Source organism: Cyprinus carpio, chromosome B22 (genome assembly GCF_018340385.1).
Source record: "Cyprinus carpio isolate SPL01 chromosome B22, ASM1834038v1, whole genome shotgun sequence".
Classification (NCBI taxonomy): Eukaryota; Metazoa; Chordata; class Actinopteri; order Cypriniformes; family Cyprinidae; genus Cyprinus; species Cyprinus carpio.
In genome coordinates, this window is record NC_056618.1 from 12,788,021 (window position 1) to 12,808,561 (window position 20,541).

Here is a 20,541-nt window from a genome sequence, read left to right on the forward strand (position 1 = left end):
GCGCGGGTAAACCAAAGGCTTGAATCAAGGGCAATCATCGCCAATGAAGTCATTACGTCGAGCTTATCAGCCACATTTGGGGTTCACTAGATGTGCTGGGGTTTCAGTAGTTTTCTGTTCCTCAGTTACATTATGATTGTGTTATTGTGGCAGTTCTCATGAAACCATATTCAGTGGGATTTATTATCCTGATTGTTTAAATGTTACTGAATGCCTGTACATTACTTTCTATCAAGCTCAGATTCACAACCTGTTAGTCTACTACAGCAATTATCACAGACCACAAACAGTGATGTGTGTCAGGAGAGGATCAGTGTAACACCCAGACACACACACACACCACACACACACACATGTCCTGAACCTGCAGTTCCTCTCATAATGAGGCAGAATTATGATGCATCAAACAGACATCAGTTAAATAAAAACATCCAGAGGATGGTCTGAACCCAGATCATGTTTCTCGTAGTGGTCCAGCATCCGTTTTGGTAATTCTGCTACATAATAATAGGAGAGCCTGCCTCAAAAGATCAACTAAATAGATCACTATGAATGCTTAGCTAACACAGGCTAGCATCTATTTGCTAGCTTGCCTCATCTCCTGTTTAAAAGCCAGAAAGATCTTCAGATTTTTGAGAATCATGATCTAGTGAGCTGTTGCCCGCCCTGAGTTTCTTGTTAAATAAGTCATCTTTTGACTTTTGTCTTCTTAAAAAAATATTTGTATATTTAAACTCCACATGTATAATGCTTTGGACTATAGTTATTCGTTACAAACAATGTTTTAAGATAATCTCTGATTATATTGTGATTCAATGAACATTGAATGAAATCGCAATATACATCTAGATGGCTTGAGGTTGAGCAATTCATGCTGCAGATGAAGGCTGGTCAGTATGTGACTGGAATTGTTGGTACAAAAACCCGTTCTCAGGGGTTGAGCTGAATCTGAGTGAACACATTAGAAATAGACACAGTATTTTATTAGATGTCTGCTCTTACTGCATTGTTTGTCTTTAATACAGCTAAACCCAACTGAAGTGAGTATCTTACATCATTTCACATGGATCTTGAATAGTACGTTACAGTTCGTCTCTTTTACTTCTGCTGTGACTCCGACTGCACGTTATAAGCTTGAAGAGCCAGGACATTTTTTACTGAACTCGGATAATACTTGTCTGATTGAGAAAATTCCATAATACTCTAAAATGGCTTGAGGGTGATAAATCATGGGGTAACACCTCATTTTTGGGTGAACTGAAGCGCGCAGAGATTTCTGGCTTTGGATAATGATCAACACATCGGAAATAGCCATATTTTATTAATGTTGTTTAACCTCGTTTGGCTTAATACAGCTTCCACCTTCGTAAATAGTTCATACACTTGAATATCTACCTGGAATTTAGTCCTCTGACCTTCTGATGTAGACTCCACCGAGTGAAATCAGGTTTTACTGACTATACAAACTGAGGATTGAAGACCTGATGTAAAAAACATTGACCACCACCAGTAACACTCCCTCACAGATGAACTGAAGCCCTTTAATTCTTGCTTTGAGATCGTTTAAACGACAGAAGCACCATCAAAGCTGTACCCCACACGACGACCGCCTCTCTCTTTTTTAACCAGTGAGTGTGCTTGTACCTGAGCAGGTGAATGCACAGAAAGTGTCTGAACCTGATGGCCATCCTGACCGAGTGTCCAGGTACTGCACAGAACACTGCTGTGTCTTCACACACATTTTCAAGCTCTACTTGGGCCCCACCTACTGCATCTTATCTCTGTTTCATTAGCGTAAATTCATAAATAAAGTTCCATGATGCACTTCTGGTTAGATCTGTTAGTCATGCAGTTAGCCGCTCGCTCACTGGGTTGGGCTGACAAAGTGATCAAGCTACTGCAAGCCAGGTCTTCTGGTTTTCACTGTGGGCTTCTCTCGGGGTCAACGGCCAGGTGTTAGTTTTTGCCGCCAAGGCCGTTAACCTTGGGCCATAAGCTGTGGCCAAACTGGGCTCGTGATTTTTAGTTTATACGGAGGTTATGACCAATGGGAGGTTTTCCGATGCGTCTTCGCTAAGAGCATCAGTGTGCCTCGGATCATTGCCGCTGACTAAATATTTCTATACTTCATCAACGATTCCTCAGGAGTGAACGTAATTCAGTATCTTAAACCAATCTGTTTATAAGATATTGCTTTCTACAGTGCCAACGAGCTATAGTGAATTATAATGATACGCTACTGAGCCTGGCTGAGCACAGGACTGTCGGGGAAAATTTAACTTATTTATTTTAAATTACTAATTTAACTAACTTAAAATACACGACCCAAACATTGGTAGGCTTTATAAATGAAACACATTAACTTTCATTGTTAAATCTACATTTAATATAAAGTCAAGTCATATTAAAAATATGTTATGGCATGACACCCTTATCTGTTACTTAAGTAAACAGAATGAGTTTTTTATGCATAGTTAATAGCAATACATAATTAGGCTACTTTGACCATTGCATATTGTGGATCTAACATAATCCAGTGAAGCTGAGAATTGAGATATTTCATGATACACTTTGTTTGGTTGAAATGGAGTATGCGGGTGAACGTTGTTCCAGAGGCGTGTAAAGGGCAGTGACTAAAGATTCTCCAGACTTGAAATCTAACTAGTATCCTCAAATCCTAGTTTTGTTTTTGTTTTAGTTTGATGGCAACATTTTATTATTACACTGTATGGTGTTAACTCATGATGAATTACTCACACATGAACATAACGTGTCTGATTCATTGTGTTTTCTCTTTCTGTCTTCAGTCTGAGTGTATGCAGTATTACAGAGAAACAGTGTCTCATCCTGACTTCAGCTCTGAAATCAAACCCATCACACCTGAGAGAACTGGACCTGAGCTGGAATGAACTACTAGGAGACTCTGGAGTGAAACACCTCAGTGATCTACTGATGAAACACACAATTCAAGCTGGAGAAACTAGTGTTAGTATCATTATACTCTACAGCAGTTACACTGAGATTAAAGATTACTGTTTACTTTCATAGTCACCATGAAATTAAAGTTGACAGTTATTATATTTATGGAATACCAATGATTTATCTGTGCACATAATGTATTTCTAATCCTGATCTTTCATCTAAATAACTTTTCTTCTTCTCCTCACAACTGTCATGAATCCTGTCCGCGGGTCTTCCGTCCCGCTCTCCACCAGAGGTCCCCCTCCTATTATATTGACTCACACTACACAGACTGTTATGTGTCACCCTGGACTACATTTCCCATGATCCATTGCACTGATTTACCATAATTGAAGGCGATTCATCTGTGATTATGAAAGTGATATTGCATAACTTGACAGTGAACTACGGTTCTGTGTATTAAATGCTGCTCCATCTGAAATCACATCAAATCACAATCAGGAACCCCCCCCCCCCATCTGAGTGTTACCCCCCTTAAAAATATGATTAAAAACCGTGCTGTGTATTGTAAATAACAAAGTTTTATACTTTAAATAATAGTGTAAGTATTAAAATAACAAACACAAATGGGGCAAAAATGTGTTTTAAGTTTATGAATATTTTGAGTCTCCCCTCCCTTGCCTCTCACAGTGCTTTGTCCAAATGCATGCTTTCCTATTTTACATCACCTGCTCACACACACACACATACACACACACACACACACACACACACACACACACAAACACACGCGCACACACACACACACACACACACACACACATACACACACACACACACACATACACACACACACACACACACACACACACACACATACACACATACACACACACACACACACATACACACACACACACACACACACACACACAACACAACACATATACACACACACACACACGCACAGACACACACACACACACACACATACACACACACAGACACACACACAGACACACAAACACACGCACACACACACACACACGCACACGCTCACACACACTCACACGCACACACACACACATATACACACATACACACACACTCTCCCTCTCACACACACACACACACACTCTCTGTCTCTCTCAAAAAAAAAAAAACACACACACAGTCTGGTGAGAGAGAACAAAGTCAATAGTTGTTGAACTCCAGGGCTGTCAAGACTTTTTTTATTCACTTAAACATCAGATCAAATGATTATTTTCTCTTTAATTCAGATGATGACAATGTATTTTCTGATGAGTCTGCTATGTTAGTGGAGTAAGTTATACGTTTTTCAGCCTGGTTCTCTTCTGAAAACCTGAAGATTTGGTTTGGTCCTCCTCACATGGTGTGACCCATCAAATATAACAATAAACAATAAATTAATAATAGTGATAAAATTACGGAACTTTTAGTTGTTGTTGTTTTTTTTAATAAAATAAAATACATAATAAAGTGTTATAATACTATTTTATTTTAAAAAAGGGAGTATTAAATACAAATACAATTATTTTATAGTAAACTTAAAAAATAAAGTGCTAATATTATTATTATTTGAAACTTAATTATTATTTTTAATTTGAACTATTTTAATTTTTCATCTTCAAACTTAAAATCAGCAAGCTTTTATTTTGGCGGGTTGCCGGCAAGTAAGTCTATGTGCTTCCGGGTTTAGTCTAAAGAGCGTCAGTGAATGAAATGTCACAGTTTTGCATACTCATATAATAATAATAAACAAAACAAAAAAACCTTGCTACATGTTCTGTGTTAAGCTAACTGAGACTTGTTATAGCACTTGTGTATCATTGTTCTTTTGTTGATTCTGATTGTTTCCATTGTCTTCATTTGTAAGTCACTTGATAAAAAGCGTCTGCTAAGTGACTAAATGTAATGTAAATGTAAGGTTTTGGCAATTCTTTATTTGTATTTTTTTATTATTTATTGCACTGTATGGTGTTAACTCATGATGAATTACTCACACATGAACATAACGTGTCTGATTCATTGTGTTTTCTCTTTCTGTCTTCAGTCTGTATAGATGCAGTATTACAGAGAAACAGTGTCTCATCCTGACTTCAGCTCTGAAATCAAACCCATCACACCTGAGAGGACTGAAGCTGAGCTGAATAAACTACTCGGAGACTCTGGAGTGAAAAACCTCAGTGATCTACTGATGAACACACAATTCAAGCTGGAGAAACTAGAGTTAGTATCATTACACTCTACAGCAGTTACACTGAGATTAAAAATTACTGTTTACTTTCATAAATTAAAGTTGACAGGTATTATTTTTATGGAATATTGCAGTGCTGAAATGATTTATCTGTGCACGTAATGTATTTCTAATCCTGATCTTTCATCTAAATAACTTTCCTTCTCCTCACAACTGTCATGAATCCTGTCTGCGGTCTTCCGTCCGCTCTCCACCAGAGGTCCCCCCTCTTATTATATTGACTCACACTACACAGATTGTTATGTGTCCCCCAGGACTACATTTCCCATGATCCATTGCACTGATTAACCATAATTGAAGGCGATTCATCTGTGATTATGAACGTGATATTGCATAGCTTGACAGTGAACTACGGTTCTGTGTATTAAATGCTGCTCCATCTGAAATCACATCAAATCACAATCAGGACCCCCCCCCATCTGAGGGTTACCCCCCCTTAAAAAATATGATTATAAAAATAATAAACTAAATAATAAAGTGTGATAATACTATTTTATTTTAAAGGGGTGTTTTTTTCTAGGCTTGATTGTGGTTATGGGGTGCAGTCTAACATGTGTTCATGATTTGTTTAAAAAAAAAAACACATTATTTTTCACATAATTTACCTTTATTCCACACCACTCTGTCCCTTCTCTCACAAATGCCTCGATTATTTCCTTATTTTATGAAGCCTCTCCCTCAGAAATACACAGTGGGCTGAGATTGGTCAGCTGGCTCAGTGTGTTGTGATTGGCTAAACCGCCGAGTGTGTGTCTGAACATTGCGCCCCTCAAGCTCAGAATGTGCTGCGGTTGTATTGTAAACAATGGTGTTGTCTACATTTCTTTTCAATGTGAGTCTGATTGAGACGCAGAGGATATTAGTGAAGAGGATTAGCCTTTTTCACAAAAATCGGAAATTACGTCAGTGCAGGGTAAAGTTAGTTCGGTTACAGGTCTGCGCCTATTATATCAGTATGCCCTTTCCTCAAATGTTTCTTACCTTTTCTGTTTTGTCTGTTTTCCAATTTGTTGTTAGATAATCTACAAAGAAATAACATTTTACTTGTTAGTAACTTACATGGCTACTCAGACTGCTGACTCTTGAGATAATATGCTCAACATAGCACCGGATGGTTTCTATTCTCCATCTCTGAGTTCCCTTTTTATATAGTCTTTGATCTCCGGTACATTTGAGAGTATTATCTCAATTTACTCAGTCATTTCCCTTGAATCACCACAATAATATATTACTTAAAAATGACAACATTTATGTCCATTTATGTTTATGTTCAATTGCACATTTTTTCCAAGAATATATTAAACAATTCTGAGTCTGGTTGAAGCATATTAAACTCAACACAAACACGTAATCTGATAAAATAGGAATAAAGTCATGAATCCGAGTCATCTCTTGTTTAATATTATTTCCCAGGGCACATTATACAACATTTAAACCATCAAGTTAATAATGCATAGGACAGCAAGTAGAAAATACAATATTACTTTAATAATAATAATGATAATAACGAAAACAATTCACGTGGAGAGTTATAATGCACAGCACGAACTAGGGATGAGCGATACCATTTATTTTGTTTTCGATACAATACGATATTTTTCAAGGCAATATGATACCTGATACGATACTTCTGAACTAAACTTTTAAATTATGAAATTTATTAAATGTACTATGGGTTAAATGGGTAATGATAACCACTTAACTTTGTTTAAAACGCATTTTAACATGCAGTACGCCTAAATTATAATTTATTAGGTTATATTTTTGTTTACACATAGTTTAAATATGTTTTTGTTTACACATGATTCAAAACTACAAATAATACAGTTGAACTATGGTCACTTTAGTAAAACCATGGTTCATTTTCATAAGGGACTGACACTGAAAGGCTGTTGCATGCATAAAATGCAACCTTTTTATTCTGACAGTGTATGATTTCTATTAACATTACAGAAGAGAACATGATCAATATTATCTTTCAGCGTTCAAAACTAAAAAAAAGTGTAAAAAAATTTATATATATATATGTTTTTTCATTGTTCAGGGCTGCCTTTCCCAAAAGCTTTAATGCTTTCTTATGGTACTTTTGGGAAGCGCAGCCCTGTTTGAATGAACTGTCACAAGTGAGTGAATGCTCTCTGTGATTAATTGGTTCTGCCTTGCAACGTTTGCATGTGTTCAGATGAGCAGGAAATATCCTACACAGTTATTCGCTCTTGCAACATTTGCGTGTGTTTAGATTGCAAATTTTTTTTGTTAAATAAACAAAATCACTGGTTAATAAAACACACCTTAGTATCGATGTTTTTTGTTTGAGTATCGATACTTTCGATACTCGCGTCAGTATCGATATATCTATATTAGTATTCGATATGCCTTTCCTAGCCAGAACCAAGCAGACAGAACGGCAAAACTAACTGAATTGTAACTGCCATCATTTAGAATTAAACCAACTTGTATTTGATGACCTGAGCAAAAAGTTAAGTCAGAACCAAGCGGACAGAATGGCAAAACTAACTGAATTGTAAGCCCCTGGGAGTACGGTCCCCACTTCCCGTACCCCTCTAGGGTTGATTGTGTTTATGGGTTGTAGTGTAACATGTATTAATGATTTGTTAAAAAAAAAAAAACACATAATTTACCTTTATTCCACACCACTCTGTCCCTTCTCTAACAAATGGCTCGATTATTTCCTTATTTTATGAAGCCTCTCCCTCAGAAATACACAATGGGCTGAGATTGGTCAGCTGGCTCAGTGTGTTGTGATTGGCTAAACCGTCGTGTGTGTGTCTGAACATTGCGCCCCTCAAGCTCAGAATGTGCTGCGGTTGTATTGTAAACAATGGTGTTGTCTACATTTCTTTTCAATGTGAGCCTGATTGAGACGCAGAGGATATTAGTGAAGAGGGTTAGCCTTTTTCACAAAAATCGGAAATTACGTCAGTGCAGGGTAAAGTTAGTTCGGTTACAGGTCTGCGCCTATTATATCAGTATGCCCTTTCCTCAAATAATGCTTCTTACCTTTTCTGTTTTGTCTGTTTCCAATTTGTTGTTAGATAATCTACAAAGAAATAACATTTTACTTGTTAGTAACTTACATGGCTACTCAGACTGCTGACTCTTGAGATAATATGCTCAACATAGCACCGGATGGTTTCTATTCTCCATCTCTGAGTTCCCTTTTTATATAGTCTTTGATCTCCGGTACATTTGAGAGTATTATCTCAATTTACTCAGTCATTTCCCTTGAATCACCACAATATATATTACTTAAAAATGACAACATTTATGTCCATTTATGTTTATGTTCAATTGCACATTTTTTTCCAAGAATACATTAAACAATTCTGAGTCTGGTTGAAGCATATTAAACTCAACACAACAACATAATCTGATAAAATAGGAATAAAGTCATGAATCCGAGTCATCTCTTGTTTAATATTTATTTCCCAGGGCACATTATACAACATTTAAACCATCACGTTAATAATGCATAGGACAGCAAGTAGAAAATACAATATAACTTTAATAATAATAATGATAATAACGAAAACAATTCACGTGGAGAGTTATAATGCACAGCCAGAACTAGGGATGGGCGATACCACTTATTTTGTTTTCGATACAATACCGATATTTTTCAAGGCAATATCATCAATATCGATACCGATACGATACTTCTGAACTAAACTTTTAAATTATGAAATTTATTAAATTACTATGAGTTAAATGGGTAATGATAACCACTTAACTTTGTTTAAAATGCATTTTAACATTCAGTACGCCTTAATTGTAACTTATTAGGTTTTATTTTTGTTTACACATAGTTTAAATATGTTTTTGTTTACACATGATTCAAAACTACAAATACTACAGTTGAACTATAGTCACTTTAGTAAAACCATGGTTCATTTTCATAAGGGACTGACACTGAAAGGCTGTTGCATGCATAAAATGCAACCTTTTTATTCTGACAGTGTATGATTTCTATTAACATTACAGAATAGAACATGATCAATATTATCTTTCAGCGTTCAAAACTAAAAAAAAGTGTAAAAAAATTTATATATATATATGTTTTTTCATTGTTCAGGGCTGCCTTTCCCAAAAGCTTTAATGCTTTCTTCTGGTACTTTTGGGAAGTGCAGCCCTGTTTGAATGCACTGTCAGAAGTGAGTGAATGCTCTCTGTGACGGATTGGTTCTGAGTGAGTGAACGCTCTCTGTAATGGATTCTTGTGATGGAAGTGAGTGAACGCTCTCTTTTTTGGAAACACAGGTTATTCGTCAAATTCAATTGCATATTGTACTCATAATTTTTTTTGTTAAATAAACAAAATCACTGGTAAATAAAACACACCTTAGTATCGATATTTTTTGTTTGAGTATCGATACTTTAGATACTCGCGTCAGTATCGATATATCTATATTTCGGATCGATATGCCCTTCCCTAGCCAGAACCAAGCGGACAGAACGGCAAAACTAACTGAATCGTAACTGCTTATCATTTAGAATTAAACCAACTTGTATTTGATGACCCGAGCAAAAAGTTAACATTTAGAATTAAACCAACTTGTATTTGATGACCCGAGCAAAAAGTTAACACGTCAAACACATAAGAATGGGGTTTTATATGTGGTCATTCCCATTTTCTATTTGAGTGATACCGTCCCACATGTGGGATTGTTACTGGGAGTACGGTCCCACATATGGGATTTTTATTTCTGTGCCCCTGGGAGTACGGTCCCACACATGGGATTCTTATTTCCGTGCCCCTGGGAGTACGGTCCCACATATGGGATTTCTTATTGCCCCTGGGAGTACGGTTCCCACATATGGGATTTTTATTTCTGTGCCCCTGGGAGTACGGTCCCACATATGGGATTCTTATTTCTGTGCCCCTGGGAGTACGGTCCCACATATGGGGCCCCTGGGAGTACGGTCCCACATATGGGATTCTTATTTCCGTGCCCCTGGGAGTACGGTCCCACATATGGGATTCTTATTTCCGTGCCCCTGGGAGTACGGTCCCACATATGGGATTCTTTTTTCTTTGCCCCTGGGAGTACGGTCCCACATATGGGATTCTTATTTCTGTGCCCCTGGGAGTACGGTCCCACATATGGGATTCTTATTTCTGTGCCCCTGGGAGTACGGTCCCACACATGGGATTCTTATTTCCGTGCCCCTGGGAGTACGGTCCCACATATGGGATTCTTTTTTCTGTGCCCCTGGGAGTACGGTCCCACCCACATTTCTGTAATGGGAGTCGGTTATGGGATTCTTTCCGTGCCCCTGGGAGTACGGTCCCACATATGGGATTTTTTTTTCTGTGCCCCTGGGAGTACGGTCCCACATATGGGATTCTTATTTCTGTGCCCCTGGGAGTACGGTCCCACATATGGGATTCTTATTTCTGTGCCCCTGGGAGTACGGTCCCACATATGGGATTCTTATTTCTGTGCCCCTGGGAGTATGGTCCCACATATGGGATTCTTATTTCCGTGCCCCTGGGAGTACGGTCCCACATATGGGATTCTTATTTTCCGTGCCCCTGGGAGTACGGTCCCACACATGGGATTCTTATTTCCGTGCCCCTGGGAGTACGGTCCCACATATGGGATTCTTATTTCCGTGCCCCTGGGAGTATGGTCCCCCACATATGGGATTCTTTTTTCTTTGCCCCTGGGAGTACGGTCCCACATATGGGATTCTTATTTCCGTGCCCCTGGGAGTACGGTCCCACATATGGGATTCTTATTTCCGTGCCCCTGGGAGTACGGTCCCACACATGGGATTCTTATTTCCGTGCCCCTGGGAGTACGGTCCCACACATGGGATTCTTATTTCCGTGCCCCTGGGAGTACGGTCCCACACATGGGATTCTTATTTCCGTGCCCCTGGGAGTACGGTCCCACATATGGGATTCTTATTTTCCGTGCCCCTGGGAGTACTTCGCACTCTTTGGGATTTTTATTTCCGTGACCCTGGGAGTACGGTCCCACATATGGGATTTTGAACGTTTGGGATTCTTATTTAACTGCCAAATTCAAACTGCGTTTTTCGTGCGTTGGCTGGCGCTGAGCCAGAAAGAGACGTGCACTGCTCTTGTCATATTATCACAACTATGCAGTATTATTAACCACATAATTCACATTTTAGGTTTCAGACATTTAAATACACATAAATACTAGTAAAACAATACATTTAGAGTTTGAAAAATACACACATTTGTCTATGGAAGCAACAATAATAATCCATTCGAATTTAATTTGCAGATTTTTTTTTTATTCATATCAGATACATATAGTGTAAGTAACTATAAAGTTCACTCTATTCTTCACCAAGTTCACCGACCACTTATTACTTGTATTGTGGGAGAGATTGTTGAATTCAATAGATGTAAATCCGACTGACAGGTCTTTCTGCACTGCAGCGCGAACAAACAAGGTCTTCAGGATTACTAAGGCTACAGACAAGTGAAGCTTTTTTTCAGGGTTGGAGCTAAACTCTGCAGGACATCGGCACTCCCGGAATGCTTTTGTCTGTAAGTGTTGTATTCAATTTTATTTTAATTTTAGTGATGATGCTTTGCAGATATTGTTTATGCTCAAACAGCAACATTGCACACTGACTAACGTTAAAAAAGTGAAATCGCAATCAACCACCCCTTTAAAATAAAAAGGGAGTATTAAATACAAATACAATTGTTTTATGGTAAACTTAAAAATAAAGTTCTATTATTATTATTTTTAATTTGAACCTTAGTTATTTTTAATTTGAATTATTTTAATTTTTCATTTTCAAACGTAAAATTTTTGGCGGGTTGCCGGCAAGTAAGTCTATGCGCTTCTGGGTTTAGTCTAAAGAGCGTCAGTGAATAAAATGTCACAGTTTTGCAATGCGCTTTGAAAATGTAAGCGGGTAGCCTAGATTTATGCTTTCAGTTCATATACAGTACAGTTTGTCTATCTAAAATAGTAATTATGCATTAACAGCTGTCAAACATGTAGGTCCGCAAACGCGCGCTCTGAACTAATTTACAGCGCATTTCTTATTTTGGTCGCGAATGCGTACCTGCATATATTCTATCAATTTTTTTATTATTATTATTATTTATTATACTATTAACAAAAAGCTAAAAAAGTCATCTAATACTAGTTAGCTTTATTCTTTTTCTATTCTATCTGTCTATATTCATTCATTATATAATAAAAAAAACAAACAAGAACCTTGCAACATGTTCTGTGTTAAGCTAACTGAGACTTGTTATAGCACTTGCGTATCATTGTTCTTTTGTTGATTCTGATTGTTTCCATTGTCCTCATTTGTAAGTCACTTTGGATAAAAGCGTCTGCTGAATGACTAAATGTAATGTAAATGTAAGGTTTTGGATGGAAAAACATTTTTAAAGTTTTTTATTATTGCACTGTATGTTGTTAACACATGATGAATTACTCACACATGAACATAACGTGTCTGATTCATTGTGTTTTCTCTTTCTGTCTTCAGTCTGTGTTATTGCAGTATTTCAGAGAAACAGTGTCTCATCCTGACTTCAGCTCTGAAATCAAACCCATCACACCTGAGAGAACTGGACCTGAGCTGTAATCAAATAAAAAACACAGGAGTGAATCACTTATGTGACGTACTGAAGGATTCACGCTGTAAACTGGAGAGATTGAGGTCAGTAACATTCACATACAAGAATCAAAATTATGAAAATCACTTTGTTTAACTCTTATGTGCTGTTCAAGGTCTTTTGAGACCCCAAGTGATGTTTGCTGAAATAAAAACAAAAAGTTCCCTTTATCTAAATGTCATGAGACTTTGTACGGTTGTCAACACTTGGTAGCTCTACAAATAGAAAATTAAATTGGATTGATATCTGGTTGTGTGTTAGTGTGAAAAAAAAAAAGTTACTCTCTGGAGACCCACATTGAAATGAATGACGAAATGATAAAATCAATACTTTTCTTCTTAATTTATCAAACAAAATCAATAAATCCACCACAATTCAGACCAAAAAATACACGAAAATGAAGTGGCAACCCTTCCACACGTTCACAATGCAGAACGACATTACCCCTTACACCAACCCCCCCCCCCCCACACATTATATTTGTTATATTTTTTTAAGATTATTGATTTTTTTGTTTTGTTTTTTATATTATTTTTTTTGTTTTTTTTTAGTCTTTTTAAATGTGGCATTACAGATGTTTCTTATTTAACTCCGTCTTTGACAAACACAAAAGCTCTGCAGTTTCTAAAACTGCTTGATCTGGGTGATAATAAGATTGGAGACTCAAAGCAGAAGCTCATTGATGTGCTACGAGACTCAAACTGTAAACTGATGTGAGTAAACTTCACTTTGTGATATTAAAGAGATTCATTTACCTCTGATATGTGAACAAATATATACTTTCAAATATTTGTGAAAAGAGTTTATCAAATTATCATCAAGCTTTATTTCAAAGGGTTTGTGTCAGAATGAAATGTAAAGTTGATAAAAATGTTGAACACAAAGGAGGAAAGAGAAGAGAAAGCACACTGTCACAGCTTTATACAGCAACAGCTGCTTTATTAATGACATCAGTAATAGTGAATCATTACAGTTTGAAATAGATTTGTTCAGATTGTAGGAAAACGCTGGTAAAATCAGAGCAGATTCAGCTTCAGCTCACAGTCGTCCAGCATCACATGATCAATGTCTCTGTCTCTTGTGTGTTTTTACTTTGACAAGCAACACGTCACATTACTTTACACTTACTTTCTGTAAGAGATAATGTACCTCCAGCCGCTTGTTATCACAGAATAAACCCGACAGGGTGATCAGGACTTGTGTCCTCCTGAAGAGACTTATTCTGTGATAACATCCGGCTGCATGTGCATTATCACACTTATTATATGCTTTCTTGACACAGTGAAGTGAAGAATTAGACACAATTTAGATTCAGCTAAACACTTCTCGTCAGTTAGCAACAACTTTAACAACAAGACACACTTTGAACAATGTCTCCTCAAGTCTACTATTAACAGGAATCTCCTGCGGTTTGGTTTAATCTGATTACATGATTTTAATGTAACTTAAAAAAAAAAAGTGATTGAAATATAGTAACTCATTTGTACTTTGTTCCACTGAACTCTGATTATCTTCTGTTCTGTTCCACCTTACAGAGTAGATAGATAGAGATGCATCACCAAAAGATGATAAATGCTGTATATCATAATGTGAAGTGTTCTTGAGAGGAGCAGTAAACATCAGCTGAAGATCCACAGAAGAGCTTCACTACTGTGTCTATGAGGAGAAATAAATGTGTGATAAATGTGTAAATGTGATCCATACAGGTGAAGAGACTCAGACTTTACAATGAAATAATGCAGCATTTGTGTTAGAAACATGATATTGAATGATTAATGTTGCTTTAGTATTCAAGCAGATGATCATTGTGTTTAATGTAAAGCTGGAACAGAGGAGGAAGAAGCTCAGATGAGTCTGTCTGGATCTTCAGTTTAATAATATTTGTATTAAACTCATTCATAATGATTCAGATGTTTAAATGTGATTGTCAAGTGCAGCACTTAAATGTGTCAAAAGATATAAAGCAGATCTACAATGTGTGAAATTTCCATGTTACTTAAAACATTTCCATGATCTCTCTTACATTTTCTACACATTGTTATTCTATTTAATTCTATATTAAGTTAGCTCTGTGTCTGTCTGTTGCTAACAAATCCTCTCATTACAACAAACAAAGCAGAAACACAGTGTAAATAAAAGCTGGATTGTGCAGTTTTGACAGATGAACTTGAATTAAAACGGGAGTTTTCACACACAGTGAGTTTGTGTTGAACTTGACTGACAGCTTCAGTGTTTAGAAATGCTGTGTCTTTTACTCGCTGTTTGTCTCATTTTATTCCACTATTTGAAGAAAAGTTTTGTTTTCATAGACTTTGTTGACTTTTTTTTTTTTTCCTACATAAACCACAAAAAGATCATATTGTGCTTTCTCTCATTTTCATGTCTTCTCAACAGAACAAACTGCACTTTTACAATAAATTAAAACAGTTTTATTAAAACAGTATTTCTGTGTGGAATAGTGTCTAATCTTTATTTAAACAGCTTGGTGTTGTTCGTTTTCTTTTTCTTAGATGCAATGTTGATGTTAAAATCCTCTTAAATGATCTGATGTTCAGGAAAACACATTTAACGTGGCATTTGTTTTTTTTTTTTGTTTTTTTACTTTTCTCCACACTCCTTTTTTATTTGGAATAAATATCACACAAACAATAAATAAATATTTTATTAGACATTAGTTTGGGACAGTCAGCTGTTGAATAATGGTTTTTGAGTATTATTGAGTTTTACTGTCAGGTTGGCAACAGATCCTCCTTTGCTTCTTCTTTAAAAGGGTCATATGATGCTGCTAAAAACAACATTATTTTGTGTATTTGGTGTAATGAATGGTGTTTTTGCAGTGTTCGCGATCGAACGGTAGAGAGGTGTTTACATAAAGGGGTTTGAGTTACTAATAATCAGCATTTTTAACCTGGTTAAAAATATTTATTTTCTTGTTATCTGTTTTATAGTTCATCTGACAGCGCTGTCTTTTATAAACATCCATTTGGTCATTACCTTTTAAATGCATCATTATGGCAGACAATATGAGCATGGAGTTCTCCCGCAGCGAAAAGACCAACGAGCTTCTTCTTTTTCTCTCCAGTACAGTAGGAAACGAACGCTCAGTCCTCTAAAACATGGCAATTTGCCTACTTCACGCTTACGACAGAGAACTGGTTAATATCCAGACATTTAAAAGCTTGGATCAGTACCATTGTATCAGCCATACCCCTTTACCACATAGTGTACAGATCGTGTATACTGAAGTCGGTAGAGCCGCTGAATTAGAATGAGGGTCCGTGCAAACGGGTGCAGGAAAGAGAGTGAACAGTCGGTATCCATCCGTGCCATTCCAACGTCTCCAATAACCCTTCTTTGTGACACACCTACCAATGCCGTACCTCGAACCGAAATCCACGAGCAGCTTGTTCAAGTAGAAGAAGCATAAGTTTTAGTGTTATTTATTTTCAACTGATTGAACTTCCCGCTCGTCTACTCCTGTTGTAGCTTGTACTCTGTTGATTATGAGGTACCTCATGGCTGCCGTGACGCGTTTATGCAAAGGTCTATAGACAGCAGGTGAGCCCAGTGTCTTCTGACAGAGAACTGGTAAATCCCCTCAGCATCCAGACTTTATAAAGCTGAGATTTCTGTCACCAGTTTTCTTCGCATGGGATTACCTGCTCTCTACCAATTTACACTTGAGTCGGAAACAGATCCGCTGAGGTGATGCCCAGCTTCGAAGTCGGGTCAGCTCTGACGATTATACCATGAGGTCTCGTGAAACGCTCTTGATTATCATATATACACGTTTTCTAAAAGTAACTGATCCAATCCTGCGAGTCTCCAATCCTAACGTAATACCGTTCTTGTGAGCACCTACCAGATGCCCTACCTGCAGACCGATAACTTAGCACTGACAGCTTGTTCAATAGAAGAAGCCATAATAGTTTAGTGTTATTTATTTTAAACATGATTGTGAAACTTCCCCGCTGTCTAGCTACTGTTTAGCTTGTGCTAAACCGTGATTCTGCTGTCCGTACATGGCGCGTCGTCAATGTTTGCAAAGGGTCTATCTGAGCAGCAGGTGGATCCCAGTGTCTATCTGATTATCATACTGGAATTCACCCGCGCTGTCCGAACTGTTGAGCTCCTCGTGGAACGCGCTTCACACAGCCTTGAGCTTTCATCATGGGCATCTCTTCATCTCATAAGTTTCTTCTTTTTACACTTGATCTGGTAAACCTTCAGCGCTTTCTGAGTTATATCATTAGCCGCACCTAGCTCTCTCTTGAGCATTGACACTCCTGATTGAGATACATGAGTGTAAATGCTCACTAGAATAGGTGCTCAATGCACTGTATAACTCTGTAGAGAAGTATTATTTGCATAACCCACTGTTAAGTTAGAGGCCAACAATGTATAGAAGATTTTTTATAATTTACAAACCATAGTCACTGACAAACTATGATTTTATAAATTAAAATTAATGTACCAAGTTAGTCTATTTCGGCGATGACAGAAATCGGACAGGCATGATTTGAATTTCAATTTGTAAACCTGAATTGTCGCGTGACGATACACGACTACATACGCTTCATCGCAAGAAACCGAACAGTATTTATATTGTTTTTTTTTATCTCTGATTCACATGTCCAAATAGAACTCGCGAACCGAGTAGCCTGCATCTTTTTCTTGTGGTTGTTTTTACGGCGATCGCAGTAGAGCACACGGTCGCTCAAGCGGACCAGTGACACTCCTGATTGAGAGATTGTAGATAGAGTGTTAATGGTCCACTTTTGAGAGATAGGTATTTAATGCACTTATGTCTGTATAGAACACTTATTTTCATTTACCAATGCTACTTAGAGGCCAAAAAATATATATAGAAGATTAGACCGTGTTGCTGGGAATAACATCAGCAATCTCTACGCGCTGCGGTCAAAGACTATTTCTGTTCATATCCAGCGCCGCGTTCACAGTCAGAGACTGTTTCTAGATGTCAACCAGCAGGAGACGATCTCAGCCTTTTGTTCTCGCTTGTCTTTTTGAGACGCTCATGCACCGCAAAATGTAAGTTCAGCCAATTGAGTGTATTTTTCTGGCCTCATTACTGTTATATACCTAGTGAACAGTTCAATATGTGAGGATTTTGTGTAAGTGCAACATAACTTTGAATTTCAGAAAACACTGATCCAGGCCTCTGCATCTTCTCTCTGGAAGAAAAGACCAAAATAAACTCACATGTATGTGTTTCAGATAATGTTTCTGCAATCAAAAAGCCAGAGATCGTTATGAATTCAAACAATTCTCATCAAATTTTACAGACCTACTGTTTGAGAAAGAATTTCATTCTCAATTCATTCTCACTGGACAATGTGAGTTAACTGTTGAATTTCTCCTATGTCATATTTTATTCACCACAAAGATTAAATTCTTAATCTACACACCATTCTGTGTACATGACTTGTTTCTAATGTAAATTTCAATCTGTTTACTGTAGTAAACCATTTTAAAGTTATTTAAAAGTCCTAATTTGTGACCTGTTTCAGACAGTTCTTCATGCATGTCTGGTGATGTAGATGAAATATCAGTGATGGAGGGATATCACTTCACTTTAGACCCTAGTCATACTGAAATGATGCTCAGTAATGAGATTCAGTGGAGGTTTGGACCTGAAAACGCTGTACTAGTTGAAATCAATAAACGGAGCAACAGAATGGCTGTATATGATGATGTTCTTGACGGAAGATTCAGAGACAGACTGAAGCTGGACAATCAGACTGGATCTCTGAGCATCACAAACAGCACAATAAAACACACTGGCGTTTCTGAAGTACAGAACAACAATGTGAGAAAGAGTTATATTTTCACTGTTAATGGTGTTTAATTTCAGTTTTACCTGTTATATCAATTCCAGCTTTGAAGTAAATCTAAATGAATTCATTATCATTTAAATGCTGTTTTATTGATGCATTTTTAAATACAAATTAAATATAAATAATTGTTACTGTCCATGTCAAAGTGTTTTTAAAACCTCCTTGCAGTGTTTATTCCTCGTTTGCTTAAATGTTTTTAATCATCCTCTTCTCTTCTTTACTACTGCTGTCCATTTGCCGTCTGTATTTGCTTGTTTTTGTCAATAAAGTCTGACAAGAGTCCAAGAGTCTCCATTACATTTATTATGTTGAGCGTCCCTGAAGAATATCCAAGCGTATTTAAATAGCTCTAGCAGATGGCCATATGAAGCTTTACATTATTTAAAAACTTGGAGATTTTAAGTTGTGATGAGTGCGTAGGGGGCGAGAGCCGTCGGGGGGAACGGCAGCAATGAAAAAGGCCGTCGGTGGAGAAAGAAGGGGTGAAACGGGTGGAGAAGGGACAGATCCCCAAAAAGGAATAAATAGACGACTGCCGCCGCACACAAACAGTAATACAAAAACAACATAAACCCAGGCCTGGCCTCTCGGTGCTTACTGTCGTCACTCCTAACTTTATCCTCCCCGAGCCTCCTCCGTGTGTGGATCGAGGCACCGGCAGAGTGGAGCATCATCACTTACTCCACCGGACTCTCTCGCGCTTCTCACGGCTCTCTTGGCCCCACCCCCTCGTACGCTATAAATGATTATTTCATAATGTTTACATGAATATTAGCCTACATTCATTCTGTAAGCTAATTATTAGTAGCCCCCTACCTACTTTCATTTTTGTAGCAAACCACAGCTCTAATTATTATTTGTATTGTTACTGATTAGTTCTACCCACATCTTAAGCAGACCCATAGCAAAAAAAAAAATGATACTGGGCTGTATTAGCTACCGAATAAAATGTACATTAATGTAATAAGTTGTTTTTCTATATGATGCTTTCACACACCCTTTAGTTTTTAAAAAATAAATAATAAATCAAATCTAAAAGGTTGTATTCATGCATGCACCACATTTGTAGTAATTTCCCAGTGTTGTTGTTTATTGATAGGACATAAACTGTTTTTAAAGAAAAACATAAGTGCTCCGAAAAATAAATCTCTGTCAGCCAGGTACTTCTCCAGATGTGCCACGATGAAGAAAAAAGAAAAGAAAAAAAAAACTAAAAAAAAAAAAAGCACAAAAAAAAAAATAAAAAAAGCAGTTGAAAAAAAAAAAAATAAAAAACACAATGCAAAAAAAAGAAAAAAATAAAAAAAAAAAAAAAAAAAAAAAAAAAAAACAAAAATAAAAAAAAAAAAAAAATAAAAAAAACAAAAAAAAAAAACAAAAAAACAGAAAAAACAAAAACAAAAAAAAAAAAACAAAAACAAAAAAAGGGGGGGGACAAAACATAAACAAAAAAAAAAAAAAAAAAATAAGGGGGGGGGGGGGGGGAGGGGAAAAAAAAAAAAAAAAGGGGAGAGGAGGGGAAGGAGGGGTACATATTTTAAAACCAGGGACTAGAGGATGATTTTATTTGATCAATATTGTGTGTGTCATCTCTGTGACAGACTGGTCCCCTCTTCAGGGTCATTTTCAGTCTTTTGGCCTGTGGTTGCAGTGATAAGCTCCAGCTCCTGGATATTTCATACTCACAAATTATAATAAATGAAAAGATTACAGCGGTGATTTAAGTTGTCATGTAGGTTTACTTCTTCTTACCAGGATGGACACAGCAACCAATGCATCAACACCTCTTTACGTCCCTGTGAATTAGGTAAGAAAAAAGAGACAATTAAAAAACAAATCAT

The 20,541-nt window shown here is 37.1% G+C and overlaps 2 protein-coding genes across 2 annotated transcripts in view; one reads left to right on the forward strand and one right to left on the reverse strand.

Annotated features, from left to right (window-relative positions):
- The window catches only part of LOC109070511 (ribonuclease inhibitor-like), an 862,999-nt gene extending 848,252 nt beyond the window's left edge, over positions 1-14,747 (forward strand). The window contains exons 12-16 of the mRNA XM_042748669.1: positions 2,808-2,909; positions 5,101-5,172; positions 12,713-12,886; positions 13,394-13,555; positions 14,378-14,747. Coding sequence (XP_042604603.1) covers positions 2,808-2,909; positions 5,101-5,172; positions 12,713-12,886; positions 13,394-13,555; positions 14,378-14,390 — 523 coding nt within the window. The 3' untranslated portion in view covers positions 14,391-14,747. The remainder of the gene's footprint in view (positions 1-2,807; positions 2,910-5,100; positions 5,173-12,712; positions 12,887-13,393; positions 13,556-14,377) is intronic.
- Positions 1-20,541, reverse strand: part of LOC109103223 (NLR family CARD domain-containing protein 3-like) — a 1,793,396-nt gene that overhangs the window by 1,346,552 nt on the left and 426,303 nt on the right. The window lies entirely within an intron of this gene.